Source organism: Syngnathus floridae, chromosome 5 (genome assembly GCF_059516105.1).
Source record: "Syngnathus floridae isolate MCC-2025c chromosome 5, RoL_Sflo_1.0, whole genome shotgun sequence".
Classification (NCBI taxonomy): domain Eukaryota; kingdom Metazoa; phylum Chordata; class Actinopteri; order Syngnathiformes; family Syngnathidae; genus Syngnathus; species Syngnathus floridae.
This window is the reverse complement of record NC_142417.1, coordinates 13,977,122-13,996,590: the sequence shown is the minus strand read 5'-3', so window position 1 is coordinate 13,996,590 and position 19,469 is coordinate 13,977,122. Positions and strand designations below refer to the sequence as shown.

At 40.2% G+C, this 19,469-nt stretch overlaps 3 protein-coding genes across 4 annotated transcripts; 2 read left to right on the top strand and 1 right to left on the bottom strand.

The window, feature by feature from the left end:
- The first annotated feature begins 735 nt into the window (after positions 1-735).
- Positions 736-6,715, top strand: adora2aa (adenosine A2a receptor a). The gene is made up of 3 exons (XM_088377231.1): positions 736-899; positions 1,995-2,642; positions 5,051-6,715. The coding sequence occupies exons 2-3, from the start codon at positions 2,305-2,307 to the stop codon at positions 6,024-6,026; spliced, it is 1,314 nt and encodes a 437-aa protein (XP_088233357.1). The 5' UTR covers positions 736-899; positions 1,995-2,304; the 3' UTR covers positions 6,027-6,715.
- A 1,883-nt stretch (positions 6,716-8,598) lies between these two features.
- On the top strand, positions 8,599-11,944 carry c8h22orf15 (chromosome 8 C22orf15 homolog). Of its 2 annotated transcripts, XM_088377250.1 has the most exons (6): positions 8,599-8,721; positions 8,838-8,924; positions 9,227-9,349; positions 9,632-9,703; positions 9,803-9,910; positions 11,233-11,944. In XM_088377250.1, exons 1-6 carry the CDS (start codon positions 8,697-8,699, stop codon positions 11,421-11,423), a joined length of 606 nt encoding a protein of 201 aa, XP_088233376.1. In that variant the 5' UTR covers positions 8,599-8,696; the 3' UTR covers positions 11,424-11,944. The 2 variants fall into 2 exon arrangements, with proteins under 2 accessions (XP_088233376.1, XP_088233377.1); XM_088377251.1 differs by lacking the exon at positions 11,233-11,944 and having other exon boundaries at positions 9,803-11,052.
- Positions 11,945-13,207: 1,263 nt separating this feature from the next.
- On the bottom strand, positions 13,208-18,732 carry LOC148398305 (uncharacterized). Its single transcript, XM_088377222.1, has 3 exons — positions 18,557-18,732; positions 15,741-15,850; positions 13,208-15,577 (listed from the first exon to the last, which is right to left on the bottom strand). The coding sequence occupies exons 2-3, from the start codon at positions 15,841-15,843 to the stop codon at positions 14,229-14,231; spliced, it is 1,452 nt and encodes a 483-aa protein (XP_088233348.1). The 5' UTR covers positions 15,844-15,850; positions 18,557-18,732; the 3' UTR covers positions 13,208-14,228.
- Positions 18,733-19,469: the final 737 nt, after the last annotated feature.

Below are 19,469 nucleotides of genomic sequence, written 5' to 3'. Positions count from 1 at the left end.
CATATCCTTTTGCCATACATTTATTTTCCCATGGAAGCTAAATTGACCTGTGTCGCCCTTGAATCTGAGTCCAGAACATTGGAGGCTTTTAAAGACAAGGATAATCTGTCTTTCATGTACTTCACTGTTAATGGTGGTTCTCATATTTGTCATTTTAAGAGAAAAGTGAAGATGACAAGACATAGCTTGGAAGGCCGAGCAAAGCATTTACAGGAAGAAAACTCCATCCACGTTTTAAAATGAAGTTATATTTGTCATTTTGCCCGCATATTTAGGAGTACCTGAACATACAGTCAGCATAAAATAGTTATACCTCCTCAATTGTAAATGTCATATTGTTGTGACATTTAAAGCTTGAAATCAACTTCAATAACATCTTGACTATTGTGTTGTGTCGAAGAAAGCAAAATAATAAAATCTGATTCACTGACCAAATACTTGTGACCTAAATTGTATATTTGCCATGACATAGTATATTTGTCCATTAAGGATCTTGTAATCCATTTAAAGTAAAGGTCAACAGATCTCAATGATCCCAAGCCATGAGCAATTGTAAACAATGAGATAAAATTTTCTATTATGGTTTGGCGTCCTGGGTAAAAAGCATGTCTGCATGACTCGCTGCCCGTCTCAGGTGTCACACTTTAATGTGTCATCAAGAGATAGGCCTACATCTGTCCACAGAGCAGGCTTTTAGCTGCTCCTTGGCTGAACAACAAACAGCCACTCATCACGCTGCATGTAAAGAGGGTGTGCCTCTTCTGTTCGAGTGATAAAAAAAAAAAAAAAAAAAGCAAAAGCTGACGCTATTGAACAGTAATATTCACGTTGAGAGCAGGAGTCGGCCGAGATAAAGGAGACAAGAAACTGCATGGACAAGAATTAAAGAATTAAATCAGGTATGTCGCTTTTATTGATAGAAATTTGGATGAGGAAAATCCATCAAGGCAAAGGCTGAACATGAGTGTGATCAAACAGACACTCAGACAATTTGAGGGACACCAAAATTCATGTTATGTTCCAAATACTCAGTTGGTTCATTCAATCTGTTGGTTAAACTTTCACAGCAAATACAACAAACATGATATTTGCAGCTTCAATAACACCAGCAACGACGTGCTATTTTAATAATTCATTTTTAATTTAATTTCAACAATAATTATTTTGCTATTTTGTGCTATGAGGATTGGATGAGCATGTGAAAATGTACCTAATGGAGTGTCCGAGATACGTCTTCTAAATTTAGTTAGGGATTATTTATATATATATATATATATATATATATATATATATATATATATATATATATATATATATATATATATATATATATATGTACATATATATATATACGTGTATATATTGTCCGTAAATTCCCAATATTGCACAGCCCCAACTTTATTTTATTCTAAATTACGACACTGTAAATTCAAAATTGAGACAGAGTAATTGTTAAGAAGAGCATGTTTCACGGATAAACCGACAAAAAAAATACAATAGAATGAAAGAGTGCTTATCACAAGTGATTGTGCCAAAAACATTTGCATTTATGGTGTGGTGAACCACAATGAGAGGCAGCTTGCTTTTGTTCCTATCCACTTCCTATGGTAGACCTCTTGTTTCATCTCTGTGCAACTCTGCAAGCTGAAGTAACTTTGCTTGCCATCCATGTAGTTGTTTTTGACTTGTGTCCATTTATATGTATATATATATATATATATATATATATATATATATATATATATATATATATATATATATATATATATATATATATATATATATATATATATATATATATATATATATATATATATATATATATATATATATATATAGTACATATATAGTACATATAAATGGACACACACACACATTTGAGTATTTGTAACTATCATCATTATGGTATTTCTCTCCATACTGTATATGTCATGCAAGCTCATGTGGTACACTTCCTTCATTGTAAGAGCATTTCTTCCTTCTCTTCTCTGCAGCAACTGAATGTTCCATTGCTGTGCGTTGCTGGTAACATCTCAGCCCCTCGAGAGATTCATGGGAAAAATCCACAGAGGGGAAGGACCTGCACAGATCTGGAGAGCAGAAGAGCTTTTGGTGGGAGAGGATGCAATTGATGCTGTCTCATGTTTTCAGCAGTTTGAATTGATCAAGCGGGAATGAGTGTTGGCGTTAGATGCCGAAGCTTAGAGGTCAAGATGCTGAGCTCAGTGGTAGCCAGGCCGTAACTATGGTAGTTGAGGTGAGGCCTCCTCCCTCCTCACTGGTAAAATATCCTCTTTTCTCATCATGCTGGAAAACCCCGCCGCCTCTGGCATTTACATCACGGTGGAGCTGCTGATTGCCATCTTCTCTGTGTTGGGCAACGTGCTGGTCTGCTGGGCCGTGTTCCTCAACAGCAACCTGCAGAGCAACACCAACTTCTTTGTGGTGTCGCTGGCTGTGGCTGACATCGCCGTGGGCGTGTTGGCCATTCCCTTCTCCATTGTTATCAGTATTGGCTTCTGCTCCAAATTCTACGGGTGCCTCTTCATTGCATGTTTCGTGCTCGTTCTCACCCAGAGCTCCATCTTCAGTCTGCTGGCCATTGCTATGGACCGCTACATTGCAATCAAGTTACCTCTCAGGTCAGTTTTGGTTCATCTCCTTGATACTAACACGGCCCCAATTGCTTGAAAAGCTGCTGCGTGTCTATGTTGGTTTGGAAGCTCTGAATGTAGTGATCACATTTCTTTAAATGTAGCTATAAAGTGAACATTATGATGGTAATATATGAAATAAAGTTGAAATAGACAAGGAGTATTCTCAAATGAACACTTCTTCGTTTTCATCAATTAAGACTGGCAATCAACCTGGTTCAGTTTTATTAATCACAGTAAAAGTCAAAGCCAAAATATGAACGATATTTTGTATATTGTCAAGCATGTTTTTGACAAAAGGATTTTTGGTTCACATTTGTCGTAGTAAATGTGTTAGTTACATATCATGCGTTTATCTGAAACAATGATCATTAAAACAAAAGGGGACCAACCAGCATCACAAAGTGCTTTAATGCCGACTTTCAATTAAATAAATAAATAAATAAATAAATAAATAAATAAATGAATAAATAAATACGTTCGAAAGGATGTAGAGTTAAACCTAATTTTTAGTTTTTTTAATTTGGTAAGTGGTAACATCTTTATTTTAGTTTTTTAAATGTAGAGTCTATTATAATATTAAGAACATGATGCCAAAAATTACATCCATTTTTCAGAGTTGCATTTTAGGACTATGAGTACATTCCCAAATGTTACCAACAGGTAAATTGTCAAAAGCACTTTTTTTGGTCATTATCTTGTGTCATGTTTAGCTGAAAAATATCTGCTCAACAATTAGGAACAGTATTCATTTCAACAATATTTATTCAACATTTTAGTCGTTGATGGTGATGTCTGCCCCAGGCAGGAGTGTCAATAACACATATGTACTTGACAGCGCAGATGTGACATTTGAACCCTAAAGTCACAGCTGAGTGTGGCCAGAAATGGCACCCCCCAGGAGGCCGTGTCTCCTCGGAGCAGTAAAATGCATTTAACTCTAATTGCTTCCACAGACTATACTAAAAACTCGTCCCTTTGCATGTCAGTGAAGGTATTGTTGGGACACATTTCAACTGTGACCTTTGTAACGTCTGAGACCACATTGTGTTTCCTGTTTCCAGGGCACACGCATGCATGCACGCACTGTTTCACACAACTGAAACCACTTGACAGCATCTCCTCCTTTGGCTTTTCTTGCAGCGGAGGAGGGCTGTTGTTTTGACATTTTGCACTTTAACATCTGCAGAATGTGATCGAAACAAACCGATCGTTTCAGCTGCTCTCCCACACTGCGGCATGCACCCTGAAAATAGAAGTACTTACAGACTTGTTTGTTTATCCCCCTTTCCCCCTCTTTAAGCCCAGGAAGAGACCTTATTGTGATTCATACCAAACTTAGACATTTGGAATGACAGTGCTGTCCTCAGCAGTCCAGAATCAATATTTATCAAATAACATGACGCAAGAGTAAAACACTAAATGATTAGAGACGCTGATGATTAAACAGACGCTGAAATACTACATGAAATACAGTTCCCTCAGAAAAGGAATCATGGTTTAGTTTATTATTATGAAAAATTCTGGGCAAGATTTCAAGATGCATTTAATGGTTTTAAGTATCTGAAATGTACCTAAAGTTTATGCATGTCAATTTAATAACCTATTTTAAATACCTTTGATTTGAGTAATTAATGATGAATGAAAACGTACGTACTATACTCGTTCAAAAGTACTTTAAGCACATTGGATTTATTAATGCCGAATACATAAATCTGTCATTGTTTATTCAAAACATATTTTGTTTATTAGTGGGATTTATTAATGCCGAATACATAAATCTGTCATTGTTTATTCAATACACATTTTGTTCATTAGTTGTAAACTGTCACTTGTAATTGTTTCATCTACTTTGGACTGGCAAATTTACAGCAGCACATAAAGTTTATTGTCATGTTACTTACGAATTTCTGTGACTGTGCGGCCAAGAGAAATTCCACAAAATTAAGAGACTAGACCTTTGTGTGTGCAACACATTGACAGAAATCGTATGGAACACATATTAGAATGTTGGTTGTAGATTTTGATCAGTCCTTCATATGCCTAGCCACTCGCGGCGCTAGACAGGCAGCCGCGGGGGCTACGACCCCTCCCCCCCGAAATAGGCAAAGATGCAAATAATAAATCTTTATCAGTGTTTTCTGATAATTTTTTTAATGGTTTTTCAAAAGATTTTTTTTGTTTTGTTTTGAGGACCACCAAAGAAAAAGATTCTAGCTCCGCCACTGGACCTGGCTGTTCCTGACTTCCTGCAACTCTTCATCCATGCAGACATCTGATGATGATGATGATGATGATGATGATGATGATGATGATGATGATGATGATGATGATGATGATGATGATGATGATGATGATGATGATGTTGCTTATCAGGCTGTTGTCTCCCATTGAAGGTACAACAGTCTGGTGACGGGCAAGCGGGCACAGTACATCATCGCCGTCTGCTGGGTTCTCTCAATTCTCATCGGTCTGACTCCCATGATGGGCTGGCACAAGTTGTCTGAGAAGGAGGACAGCGAGTGCCCACCGGGTCTGATGACGTGCCTCTTTGAGGAGGTGGTGGTTATGGATTATATGGTGTACTTTAACTTTTTTGCCTGCGTCATGATTCCCCTGCTGCTGATGCTGGCCATCTACTTGTGTATCTTTATGGCAGCTCGCCACCAGCTCAAGCTCATTGAGGTCAAAGCGGTTCACGGTGAAAAGTCACGCTCCACTCTCCAAAAAGAGGTCCAAGCTGCCAAGTCTCTGGCCATCATAGTGGGCCTGTTTGCCGTCTGCTGGCTGCCCTTACATATCATCAACTGCTTCACTCTTTTTTGCCCCGAGTGTCAGCGTCCGCCGCTCTTCATCATGTACGTGGCCATTATCCTGTCGCACGGCAACTCGGTGGTCAACCCGTTCATCTACGCGTATCGCATCCGGGAGTTCCGGCAAACCTTCCGGAAAATAATCCACCGCCACATCTTGGGTCGGCAAGAGCTGCCGGAGAGAAGAGGCAGTAAGCGCAATTCGCTTCACAGCAGCTTCACCGACTCCATCAGGCTCAAGGCCAACGGCCTCAGCCTTGACCTTTGGTCTGAGCAGGGCGACAGCATTTCCGAAAACTCCGCTCGCGTCTCTCCTGTCGGAGGCGGTCTGTTGGCGGTATCCCAAACACCACTGTCGCTTGTCGTGCCTAATGGTCCCAAATTGGATCCCATCAGATTGACTCAAATACCCACGTGTCATCAACGGCATTATTTGGCGGCATCGGCGGGTGTGGAGGAAAGTAAAGAAGCAGGGAACCAGAGTGTCACGCAGGTGGAACCACAGTTTAACAGGCTGAACAGAGAAAGCAGCCTGAGCGAGCTGACTAAAGTGTCCTGACACGCACAGCGCAGTCATCACCATTACTCTGGTCAAATGTTTTTTTGAAATCCTTGTGTATGCCGAACAGCTCTTGAAACCAGCCACTGATGTGCCGTGACAGGTATTAGTCATCATCATCAGGGGTGGTGCAGAAAATTATTGCGAAACATATTTATTTTCTATAAATCGTGTATCTTTGTTCAGTTTATCCTTGGCAGTGATGCATGGTGACAGGCACAATAATGAAATATTAAACAATCTGTGTATCCATCTTTGTGTTGTCTTCCTCTCTTTTCTCTAAAACAGCTCTGCTCTTTTTCTTTTGACAATGCATTTACAGATTTTTTTTTTTTCGAGCCATAAAAGCAGTCTGAGGGAGACCTGTGAGCAAAATTACTTGGAAAGCTGTGGTTTAAACGCAAACAAAAAACGCATGTGTGAGTGACGTAGAAATAGAAAGTGTAGTCACTCAGTCTGATGATCCAATATATAGTAACATATTCAAAAATCCAAAGTGGCATGCCCAGCTGGTAACTGTGTAAATTGTTTTGAGCCTCTCTAAAGTGTGTTTTCTTCTAATTTAGGAGTGAAAGACATTTTCATACCACAATTAGGCAATTATGTTCTCGCAAAATGTTCTTGTCATGTTCATTTCATGATACCTTACTGTTGTCTTGAAAGCAAAAATAAAAAAATGACAAACACTCTCATATTAAATGATTACATTTGTTTCGGGGGAAATGATCATTTGCAAAATATGGCACGGTTCTTTTTGAGGGGAGAGTGACTATGAAAAGAGACACTGGTTTTTATTTACATTACATCACGCAAGATCCTAACTTTATTGAAATTAGGGTTTGCAGTTGGACTCATCTCTCATATTAGATTTGGAAAATCTGGTTTACTCATCCTGGGAAAATCATATTTAATCGGTCAGACTATCTTTGGAGCTCTTTATTTTCCCAGCGTTACTTTCGGATCCCCTGTGAGTTCCGGTTAGAGGAGTCAGGACCTACTTCTGTTTGAAATGTTCCCCGGGGGGCAAAAGTACTTTTCAAACATTTACCACACAGACTACCAGGGTCTTTGTCCTCGGTTTCTATCTGGATGGGGTTGCTCAGAGGGGTAAAATGCATCTCATGTTGCAACAGTAAAACATAAGGACAACATTTTTGCTTGCTGCTATTCACCATTCAGACCAGGGGTGTTAAACTCACTTTTGTCGCAGGCCACATCATAATCATAGTTTCCTTGGGAGGGCCATTATGACTGTCAACGCCATAAATTATACACAGTATAGGCCACACAACAAACTGATGAATATCACATTTTGAAATAAGAGACGAGTAAAAACTGATCCAATATTTTAAAAAGATGAATAGTAATAAAAATTTCTAGCAATACCTTTATTTTGTGAAATTAAGACAATTTGTAATTGTAATATTGACACGTGACGTTGAAGCACAATTTGTCTTTGCGGGCCACAAACAAATGGGGCGGGTCATTTCTGGCCCCCGGGCCTTAAGTTTGATACCTATGATTTAGAACTATATCAGACAAGCTCTCAGTCGTTCAACACATTTAATAAACATGCTGTAAAATGCAATGCGTGATTAAATTTCACACTGCCTGCCCTACTCTCTTTTAATTTCAAGATATCATGATTTGGGTCCTCTCTCAAAAATTATAATGGTTTGGCCACCACGCAACCTTCCACAATTTTGTTAATTTGTACCATTTTCGCTGAGGTTCGTCATGGAACAGTGCTCGTGTACATATTGTGAACAACGACTGCAACCTCGCCCGTACTTTCATTACAACTCCCTGCTGAGTTCAACTATTCATTGTCAAGAGGGGAAACCGCCAAGCAAGACTTCCCCTCTCACCTCCCAACACTGACATCTGCTGGCAAATTTTGCAAAGTACACCTGATCTGACACTGATCAGTATTTAATTAAAAATAGAAGTTGCACGTTCATGTGTGAGTGATTTTTTATTTACTGAATCCATTTTCTACACCGGTTCAATTCAACGCACTCACATCTTTTAAATCAAAATTGATTTTCCGATTGAAGTAATTTTTGGTACACTAAAACACAATTTTATTTATTTCTATATGAAATAACTGTTGCCAATGTTGCATATGTGTCAGTATGTTTCATTACACTTCATCCTCTGTATTTTAGGTTTTATGACATTACTTACAATGATTGTTCTGTGCCGGAACAAGGAAAGTGGGCACTACAAATTTAGACACATCAATTTCTATGCTTAAGAATAAGATTGCTCAACTAGATGAAACTTTTTTGTTCAGAATTTTGTGGCAGACCATAATATATGGCTCTTTCAGAGTGCACAGTGCCTTTCTGTCTCTGTGTAGAAAATCCATGGAGACCGACCACAGTGATCCCCCCTTTTCACGCATTTAACAAGATCTGGATTTTACGGGACGCGATGGCGCAATGCATGTGTGTGTGTGTGTGTGTGTTTGCCATCTTTGTATCTCATTCATACAGTGTCTCCTTGCAAGCTAAGTCTTTGTGTGGACCACAAAACCGATTTAACAGCCTCCATTGTTGACCTCTGCATGTTGGTAACTCCCTGGTCCCTTTGACATAAGCACATGAGGCTGGAACCTGACAAGATCTCTAACGACGGAGGAAAATAAGCTTTGAATCAGAAGGAGAAATGTTTGTCACCGTCCTGTTTGGAGGTTAGAAATATTCACATTGCCTATATTTTAGCCTACTGTAGTCATCATTATTTTATTTGTGATTCTGTACATATGTTGCGTGTACCACTTACAATCATCTTTTTTGTTCCTTCTAGAAAGCAAAATGGAATTGTTTAACATCAACTGCAAACTGATACACTTTGTCCACAATTTAAAGGAGCGCTGTGGTGTGGGCTTGAATGGTATTAATTAATGCTCTTATCAGTTGTGTGACTATTTTCTGGTTCTTGCAACAACCATTTTAGTCATTTGTAAACTCACTAATTAACTTTATTTGCATTTTGGGCTTAACAATGAGTAAAGGTACACAGTACAGAAAAAATACTTGTGACCCGATAGTACGTTTCTTCTGTTTTTACAAAACACTGCATGACATTCGCAATATGAAACGTGAAAAGTAACAGCATACAGGGAGAAGACAAATATAGAGATTTTCAAAACCAATGGGTGTATTTCACAAAGACGGTGCTGTTGTGTCCGACAGAGTGTGTGGACCTGATGAGCCGCAACGGGAAAGTAGTGAATTTAGAAACCAAGCAACTCAGTGTGGATCTGGCAAGCGGCCTGCTGGCAGAGAGACAGCATTATGTCCTCCTACAAGTTTGTCGTGAGTCCTCCTCACCCTCCTGTTCCTTTCTGAAGAAATACAACCTCATATCAGAATCTGGAAACATATTTGGCAACATAGTTTGAGATGTTACACAAAGCGATTAAATCCCTCTGGGATGCATTAAAATGGGTGAATTTAACTGTTTTACTCAGTTTCACAAATTACAGTGTTGGGTTGACCTCCCTTATAAATTGAGATGTATCTTATCCCTCCCATTGATTTTGAAGGACACAGTACATACTAACACGACTCAAATGTACGTGTACTTTTTCACTTTAGGAAATGATGATGGAGACCAGAAGTATATTTCCCTCTTACGCAATGTCGGCCAGAGTCATCCGGAATTAAAAGGTGATTTAAGCTAGCAAGTGATCGCCCCCTCTCTAAAAAAAAAGACAAAAAAAATCGTATGAAAAGTACAAACTGAATTTGGAAATGATTTCTCTGCAGAGCCGCTGAGGAAAGTGTGCAACCCTGGCCAAGAGCCAGCCAAGAAGGTCAATTCTGTACAGAGAGGGCACGCACGCAGGAGAGCTGCAGCAAAAACATCTGTCAATCGTGAGCACGGCCAACATTCATCCAGCACCCGTCTCACCTCTCTTCATATCTGAGCACTTATCCTGCTCAGGGTCATGGATGAAGCTAACTCTTACACTTTTGTTTGTAAATGTTTGTAATGTTTTGTTTTCATTAGTGATGCGTCGGCGCATGTGTCGAGCTCATAGAGCGAAGCCCCGTTTCGGTGCGCGTATCGTTTAAAAAAAGTCACGTGACCGAACGAACAGCAGCGTAGTCTGTCACGGAAGCAAGCCAAAGCTCTGTTAAAGGAGGCGCATTTCCAACGGGACGGATCTGTCAAAACAATATCTAATCTTTTGCCGTTCATCCTCGAAGTTATCAAGAATTATGGAGCAGCCTCAAGTCAAATACTGGGGCAATCAAAAGACCCACTACACTGCACTCCTGCCTCATCTGATGTAGACAAACGGAAGGCGATACGCTTCTGATTGAGTTTTTAGACCAGGGGTGGGCAAACTTTTTGACTTGCGGGCCGAATTGGGTTCTAAATTTTGACCAGGGGGCTGAACAAGGAGCAGATGGATGTAGTGTTTGTGTGAAGTAATATAAACGACTTGTAAAGGTCATTGCATAAAAGGTTTTGGCCTTTAGTAGGTAGTAAAGCGTGGATATTCAAAAAAAGTTTTTTGAAAACAAATGCATTTATTAACAGCATTAAAAACAAAATCCCTAAAAAACTGCTATCAGTGATTCTCATAAAATACGACACTGTTATTATGAATAACAGTCTCCATCACTTCAGTGCCTGCAGGTCAGATTAATGAAAGATGTTTATCTTATGAGATCACATCAAACGGCAAACATTCTGACCAAATATATTATCTTGAAGAATCGGTGAAAGCATACATCTAAATAAAGTAATCAAAACGGCAACACGGTGAGGGGTATCTGAAAATCAGAGCAGAGTTTTAACTCACAAACACCTGGTAACAGAGGTGAGGAAACGGGAAACACTTCCTTAAAGTAAGCCTTAAGAACTTTACAGGTTAAGATTAGTCACAAACAGGTGGTGCATCAATGTCCTTGAGCATCCTGCATTGTTTGAAAATGAAAATGGTCGCTAGTTTCAATCCCTGCTATTTGTACAGATCATATTCAAAATGCATTTTTTTAACAACAAACTTGAAAGCCTCCCCTTCATTTTAAAGGGAAATGTGCTTTCGGCAGTTTGCAAACATATTTTTAAGGTTGTGTTAAACTTATAATCATATTAATATAATATCTAGTATTGGAGTGCTCGTGTGGATTGGTGGGTGGCGAAGAATGTGGAGGCAAACTGCATGAACTTGTTTTCTTCGAAGTGTTGTGGAATAGGCCCAGACAGGGAGTACCGGACGAGAACACCTCAAGGTCGGTGAGAAACGAGAACAACAGCACGTCTATGTGGTCGGGCTTCGCGGGGAAAATCCAACCGCCTGACCTCAGCGATAACACCGACACGGGGAGGAGATGGCCATCGACCAATCATCTCACAATGTTTTGCATGCTTTAATATTCATATTGTGTTTCTTTAAAACTGGGCAACCCGGAAGAATGTGTCGTCTTTTGGTGGTCACAAAAACGCACGAGTTTTAGTGTGAGGGACCCGGGACCCAGGTCTGTATTAGTGCGCTTTGTCAGGAATAAACAATTGGTAAATTTGGTCTGATTGATCTACTGGTCTTCTCTTTGACAGAACAAACTCGCAAAATTGTTAGGTGCGCCAGTGTGTGGATTAGGACATAGCAATTTATGTTTTAAGTGTTGATCGCAATTTGGAGTCAGATCAGCTCAGTGGCCTAGTAGTAGAGTGTCCGCCCTGAGACTGGAAGGTTGTGGGTTCAAACCCCGGCCGGGTCATACCAAAGACTATAAAAATGGGACCCATTGCCTCCCTGCTTGGCACTCAGCATTAAGGGTTGGAATTGGGGGGTTAGATCACCAAATGATTCCCGAGCGCGGCACTGCTGCTGCTCACTGCTCCCCTCTCCCCCAGGGGATGGATCAAAATCACATGGGGATGGGTTAATTGCAGAGGACAAATTTCACCACACCCAGATGTGTGTGTGTGACGATGATCATTGGGACTTTAACTTTAACTAAAATCCGTAACCTAACAATTTTCAGAGGGAACAGTGTTGTTTGTCTCCCTTTTTTGCTAGTGTGTCATAGTCTGGAGTAAAATTTGTTGTGGCAATTCTTAGGAGAGATCCGAGGTGTTGGTCCGTTTACCTAGATCTGTGACGGGTTGATGTTGATGTTCATGTGGCTGAACGTCACGTCGCGTACGTCGAGCCAAATTGGCCACTCTTTTTAAACACTCGGCACTCAGTGTCCACCTTGCTTTTCCTTGGGCGACTCATTTTAATGGAAGGATTCCAGGGGAAGGTTTGTGGGTGGCTTTAGCGTAAAACTGTATCCGAAAGCTCGGCGCGCAAATTACAAGAATGCTGTCGTCACAGCCCACGCTCTAAATTTGGCAGATACAAATGAGCGCGAGTGCGCCATTTCCGTACTACTGAGTACGTACACGCACTTGTGCGTACCGAGCTTTCTGACACGGCTTCCGGTAGTAAATGCGCAGGCGAGTGGTTCCCCATCTACTTGGGAAACGCAGTCATTGCAGGCAAAATGACCGAAAAAAAAAGTTTAATAATACAATTTATTTAGGGTTGGCGGGCCGGATTAAACGGGTCGTAGTTTGCCCATACCTGTTTTAGACCAAGCGCGGGTTGTCGACGTTGTGATGATGTCATTTGAGTGTGGTCCCGGACGCCCTCTAGCGAAGGACCGTGGGACGTTTAATGTTGTTACCCAGCAAACAAACCAAGGTGGCATGCAAAAAAAGTTTTCCACAAAAGAAAAAAAAACTCCCAATAGATTTTAATAACATACTAGCGTGCGTTTGTCGTGTGTGTGAACACTCGTGTTAACTAGCCAGAGCTCTTTCAGCCACTTGTGCGTCATTGAGGCCAGAAGCAGCCTTGGCGCTTTCCATCCATGTGCTTCACAAAAAAGTAAAGCTTGTGATGTTTCATACGCACACTGGCGGCCAAAGCCTTCATTATCAAAATTAGGTCTGGTATTTGTATATGATCTGTTTGATTATTTTGAGATTAATGTCGTGGTATCAAATAAACAAATGATATGCTGTTTATGATACTTTACTTGTCGTAAAATGTTGGGAATTATTCACATCTCAAGGATCTCCATTTCTTAATGTCAGATTCAACGTGCTAACTGAATATCTGAATAAAAGAAAAGGATCAGCGGACAAAAAACAAGTGAGGCAGAATATTGAGTTTTCTCGCGAGGAGTGATATACAGATTGCTTTCTACAATCTGACTACACTAAAAAATCTGTTTACACTCCTCGCTCTTTTTGTTTGGAATGCCCTACCCACAGTGTGAGACGATTAGCCCCTGAGGGTAAGGGGGAAAAAAGATTGCGGGCTTCGTCTCGTAAGAAAAGAAACAAAAAGTAATGCACAAAGTGTTGCGCGCAGATATGGCTATATCAGCAAAACAGTTTAAGCAATATTCCGAGAGATAAAGAGAGAAAGTGACGTTCTTTAAGGAAGATCAGAAGGTTCATGACGCATCGTTTGACGTGTTGCTCTGTTCTGGTGGACACTGAGATGTTAGTAATATCTTGTTTGACACAACCGTCATCTCGCCCCTGACCCAGCCGTAATCCTTCTGTTCTGTTGCACAAGATAAGAATAAGCAAGGCAAAGCAGCAAGCATACTGAGCAGTAACATTATTAATAAGCACTCATTAGAGAATGCATGATAACATATATATACAATTTTTCTAACACTTAAGGTGCATCACATAACGTCGTCATTTGTCATCGTTCAATATCATTCCACATAATTCCATATGATTCAATACTTTTCAACGATTTCACATTGTTCAATGTCATTCCGTACAATTTACTCTCATTGTATTTCATGATTCCAAGGCATTCCACATGCTTTTATATTTTGTCAGTCAGCATTTCCACACAAATTGTTTCATCTATTTTTACTGCAGAATGAAAAGAATTGGCCTTACTTTTTCCAGTGCAGAGAACAGGGTTGAATCACCGCACAATCACAAGAAAGGAAAAAAAAAAGTCTTGCTTTTTTCAGTTTTTTTTAATTTTTTTTTAACAAGTCTTGACACCCCAGTTAACTATATCATCATTGATGCAAAAACTCATGAAGAGTGCTCAAATAGAAGGTGAAACCTTCACGGATCATTGTTCATCTCCCCAACACACTCGGAATTCTCAATAGAGACTCTTTGGCAAGTGATTGATTGAGCAGGCAACAGTTAGGTGTGGGCTACTGTGTGCTTGATTAAGCTTTCCTTGTAAGAGAATTTTTGGCCACAAACTGAGCAGGAAAAAGGTTTCTCGCCAGTGTGGACTCTTGAGTGCCTTTTTAAGCTTCCCTTCAATGAAAATCTTTGGCCACAAAATGAGCATGAAAAAGGTTTCTCGCCAGTGTGGATTCTTATGTGCGTTATTAATTGTCCCCTCTGTGTGAATGTTTTAGCACAAACTGAACATGAAAAAGGTTTCTCGTCAGTGTGGATTCTTGTATGACTTTTTAAGGTTTCATTCTCTGAAAATCTTTGGCCACAAACTGAGCAGGAAAAAGGTTTCTCACCAGTGTGGTTTCTTGTGTGCCTTTCTAAGTTTTTCTTGTGACGGAATGTTTGGCCACAAACCGAGCATGAAAAAGGTTTCTCGCTAGTGTGGATACTTGTGTGATTTTTTAAGTATCTCTTTTGCCTGAATTTCTGGCCACAAACTGAGCATGAAAAAGGTTTCTCGTCAGTGTGGGTTCTTGTATGCAAATTTAAAGCTCCCTTCACTGAAAATCTTTGGCCACAAACTGAGCAGGAAAAAGGTTTCTCACCATTGTGGATTCTTGTATGAAGTGTTAGACTATGATTCGCTGAAAATCTTTGGCCACAAACTGAGCATGAAAAAGGTTTCTCGCCAGTGTGTTTTTTTGTGTGACTTTGTAAATGTGACCTCTGTCTGAATTTTTGGCCACAAACTGAGCATGTAAAAGGTTTCTCGCCAGTGTGGACTCTTGTATGAGTTTTCAATTGTCCCTTATAAGAGAATTTTTGGCCACAAACTGAGCAGGAAAAGTTTTTCTCTCCTCTGTGGATTTGCATGTGTTGTTTCAAAACACTGTTCTTAGCAAAACACTTCCCACACTGAGAACATTGCCTGTGCTTGTTGTGAGACTCATCTCCAGCAGTAGCAGCAGGAACATGTGACGACACATTTAATCTATCTAATGGTGGCGCTGCTCGTGATCCTCCACAGTGGTCTCTATCACCTTCTCTGGTCATTGGTTGACTTGAGCTGCAGCTTGGAGGCACCACCCCTTTGCTCACCTCCTGTTGACCCTCATCTAAACTCTTCACAGGAGCACCAGTCAATGCTATTTTGCAGGTATCCTCCTCCTTCTCTTTAATGTCGCAGGACTCCTCAGCCTCCTCTTTACTACAAGGCCACTCAGGCTCTTTTTCCTCTTTTATGGTGCAAAGAAACTTCTGCTCCATTTGTTCATTGAAGTGATGGACCTCTTTGCCCAGATCTTCCTCTTTAATGCGAGTGCGCTCTGGCTCTAGGTGCTTCGGACGAATAGCTTCACTGATGTCTGCAAGACAAGATAAACACATATGAAAGTTACAGTTGAAGAGAAGCTGGTCAAACCCATACAAGGACTTTTTCAATCTGCCTATCACACATGATTTTGATCGAATTCTACTAAAAATAAACACTGGGAGATGATTCATAATAAAAACTAGACGTGTACTAACCTGCTCTGCGTAACACAACATAAGGCTGCAGCCAAAGATGTTCTTGTTGTGGACGACTACGGTCGTTTTCCTCCACATACTTTGCTGTGGTCCTTGCAGACATTTTCACACTGCAATCACAACACTTGTTCAATGATGTTTGGCTAATAAAAATGTCTTTTGGGCAGTGGCAAGCGAGTTATTTCTTGAAGTAATTGAATATAGGTTAACCCGTATTTTTATCCCTTATTGGCCTAAATAGATGACCCCCACTTTTTCAAGACTCAAGTTTGAAAAAAAGACTTATTGAACACCAAATTTAATTTTTATACAGAAAATAATCACATCTGAAACTAGCTATAATATCAATATATTCGAGAGAAAGCACGTTATTTTGCCTCATTCAAATCGTGCAAAAACTGTCTATCACATCTTAATATTTGAACATTTAAATATGTAAACTAAAGTGCAATCACATTTGTAAATGAATGGCTTCTGGTTTTTGAAATGTAATTAAACCAATCTACTGTTATAAGACAACAAAATTGCAATATCTGCATTAACCATCAAAGTGAAGTCTAACTGTAACTTTCTGTAGTCTTGAAACAAATCTGAATAAGGAAAAACATTCCAATAAAATAATGCAAACTGCTACGGCTATTGTTGGGGAGCCTGAGGACTGTATAGGGGGTTGGCTTGGATGGTTATGCTCTTTTCGCCCCCGGGTGTCGGTCAAAATACAGGAGGGGAAGAAGACGTGGTTCAGTTTTGATTGCTTTACTAAATTATTGGCAAAAAACAAAAAAAATACTCTCGGCAACACACCAAACACATCATCGATCGTTAGTTTGAGAAACATGATAGTTTACAGAGGGCTCATTGGTTATTGGCTAGTGGATGCATACCGCAACCCTAGTCAACCTCAGTTTGTTGCAGTACAGCTTCTATTTTATGCGCCTTTTAGTCCGCTGCGCTAAATACGATTAGACATTAAATCGCTCGCTGGAATGAAGAGGAGAAGACAACCAGAACAGGTTTACTCACGAGGAGAATGATAGAGAAAGCAATCTCAGTTACAACCTCCATCAGTTCTGAGTCCTTACTCCACGTGCCCCTTGTTGGGTTGACAACATTTATCTGAAATCAATCTCAGAGACGGTAGGTCTTTTTGGCTTAGCGTTTTCTTCTGCGCAGAAGGACGCACCCCAGACGCACACAGCAAGTGTGGCTGAGATCCGTGCGTGCTCTTCTCGAGTTTAGCCGTGACTTTTATTGAGAAAGAAACAATTGGGCAAGTGTACATGATCGGGTAGGTTCCCAGACAGGAAGGACATAATTATATCTCATTACCACAGAACAAAGGGGATACTCTTATGGACGGAGCAGTATGGACGTCTCATGACCATTAGCTTAACAAAGACGGAGTCTTAGTGCCCCTGGGAATACATCGCTGTGCCGTACTCATGACTTCAACTTAAATAAGGCCTTTGTCTGCTTCAGCCATTCCATGACAATCTCATGATCTGTACATGTCTAGCTAACTGTGGGGCTTATTGTATAGCGCGGCTAATGACTCCAGTCATTAGCCGGCCATATGCCCCCAAGTCATTATCACGAGGCCAGACTGTCACATACTGCGGAGAATCTTGCACACAAAAGTAGTTACATAGAATCCAATGATAAAGAGTATATTTCTCCCAACACCCCTCTTTTTAATGTTATGGTTGCCCTGGTTACAGAGGCGTTGCTACACTAAGGGAGGGGAGATTGTGTCTGTTGCAACGCTGATTAGCTAAAGAATGTAGTGTGGTGTGAATTAGCACTTCATTGTTGGCTCGTCCTCGACTGTGATCAAATACCTTGAAGCACATTGATTGCCGCTTTGCTGTGGAACAAATGCAACTAAACCTTTGCTAACTTTATCTACTTGGTAAATTAACACACAATAACAATAAGTAACTTGTCCTAAACACTTCAACACACCTTAAGCAAACGTGAGGTAACTGGTATGCAGTTCCTTAAACAAACATTGAGTAAATATGGGATAACTTTTAAGCAACTACTTCTAACTGTATATAACCCTTAACAAAGAAAAACAGGTCTGATAAACTACAATCTATGAACCAAACCTACAGGTAAATGAAAAGGAATGAAGTTCCTGTGAATCAAACAAAGAACATGTCACCTATGCAAATAAGCCCTGCCCATTGTTAGTGAAGGCCTCTTACGGGTACAAAAACACACAGACAACATAAGGGCAGGAAGGATACAAATGGCTGACAGGGATCAAAAGACATCCCTATCACTAAAAAGGAAGAACCTAGATCAAAGGAAAGATAAACTCGTAAAGGCGAGGCCTCCAGGTCTGGCAGGCCAAAGCTTCACTTAAAATTATTCCAACACTAACCAACTGTAATCCCGCATCTTTGTTCATCGACGGACATCTCAAACAACACGCAACGGATGTCAACTTCAACTTGTTTTGTTTACAACGTGAACTTAAACTAACCCAATACACAAAACGACACATCGGACTTGTTTTAGCAAACGTGCTTACGCGTTACCATCTGGTGGCATTGAGATTTCAAATCGGGAGCATGCCTGCCTGCAAGCATCACTGCTAATCCTCGATTTTGAGTTTTTCCACAGTACAGTATTACTCTTAGTACAGGCAAGAACCAGCACGTGATGATGGCTCATTTGAGATCGAACATTCGTCGAGGATCAGCTAATATCTACCATGCGAATGAAAGCGGACTGCACTTCTGTACTGCAAGCAAGCAGTACTACAAATAAAGTTACAAACATGATAACTTAGGCCCATTGTCGTAACTTACCTCGTTCGTCGCTACGGTTGTCGTGTCGCTGATGTTACTGATTCACCACATAAATTGCGTGTTTATCTGATGCAGCCGCTCCTGTTTGAGTTTTTATACTAAGCACGGTTTTGTCGCCGCTTTACTTCCTACTACGTAACGATGATGTCATTTGAGTGAGGTCCTGGGCGCACTCTAGCGAAGGACCGTGGGACGTTTAATGTTGCTGTTGCCCAGCAAACAAACCAAGGTGGCGTGCAAAAAAAGTTTTTTTTGTTTTTGTTTTTTTTACGTTTACACTGTTGGCCAAAGCCTTCATTATCAAAATAAGGTCTGGTATTTGTATATGATGTGTTTGATTATTTTGAGATTAATGTCGTGGTATCAAATGAACTAATGATATGCTGCTGTTTATGATACTTACCTTACTTGTGTCGTAAAATGTTGGGAATTATTCACATCTCATGGATCTCCATTTCCTCACGTGCATCACGCGTGTCGTCCTTCGTCATCGTTTAATATCATTCCATATAATTCCATATGATTCACTATTTCTCCACATGATTCCACATTGTCCAATGTCATAATTCACTCATTTTATTTTATGATTCCAAGACATTCCACATGCTTTTAAATTTTGTCAGTCGGCAGTTCCACACAAATTGTTTCATCTATTTTTACTGCAAAAAGTATTGGCCTGTTAGAGTGGTGCTCACTAACTTATTTTTGCAAGAACCATACGGGAGACAGTATGCTCTTTTACGACGTTGTGTAAGACAGGACAAGCTAGGTTATTTATTACATGTTACATTCCAACATAAGCATACTACTAATCTAGCTAGGTTATTTATTACAAGTTACATTCCAACATAAGCATAGGATCAAACTAATCTATCAACCGTGACATATATCAACCCTAACATGGCCTCACTTT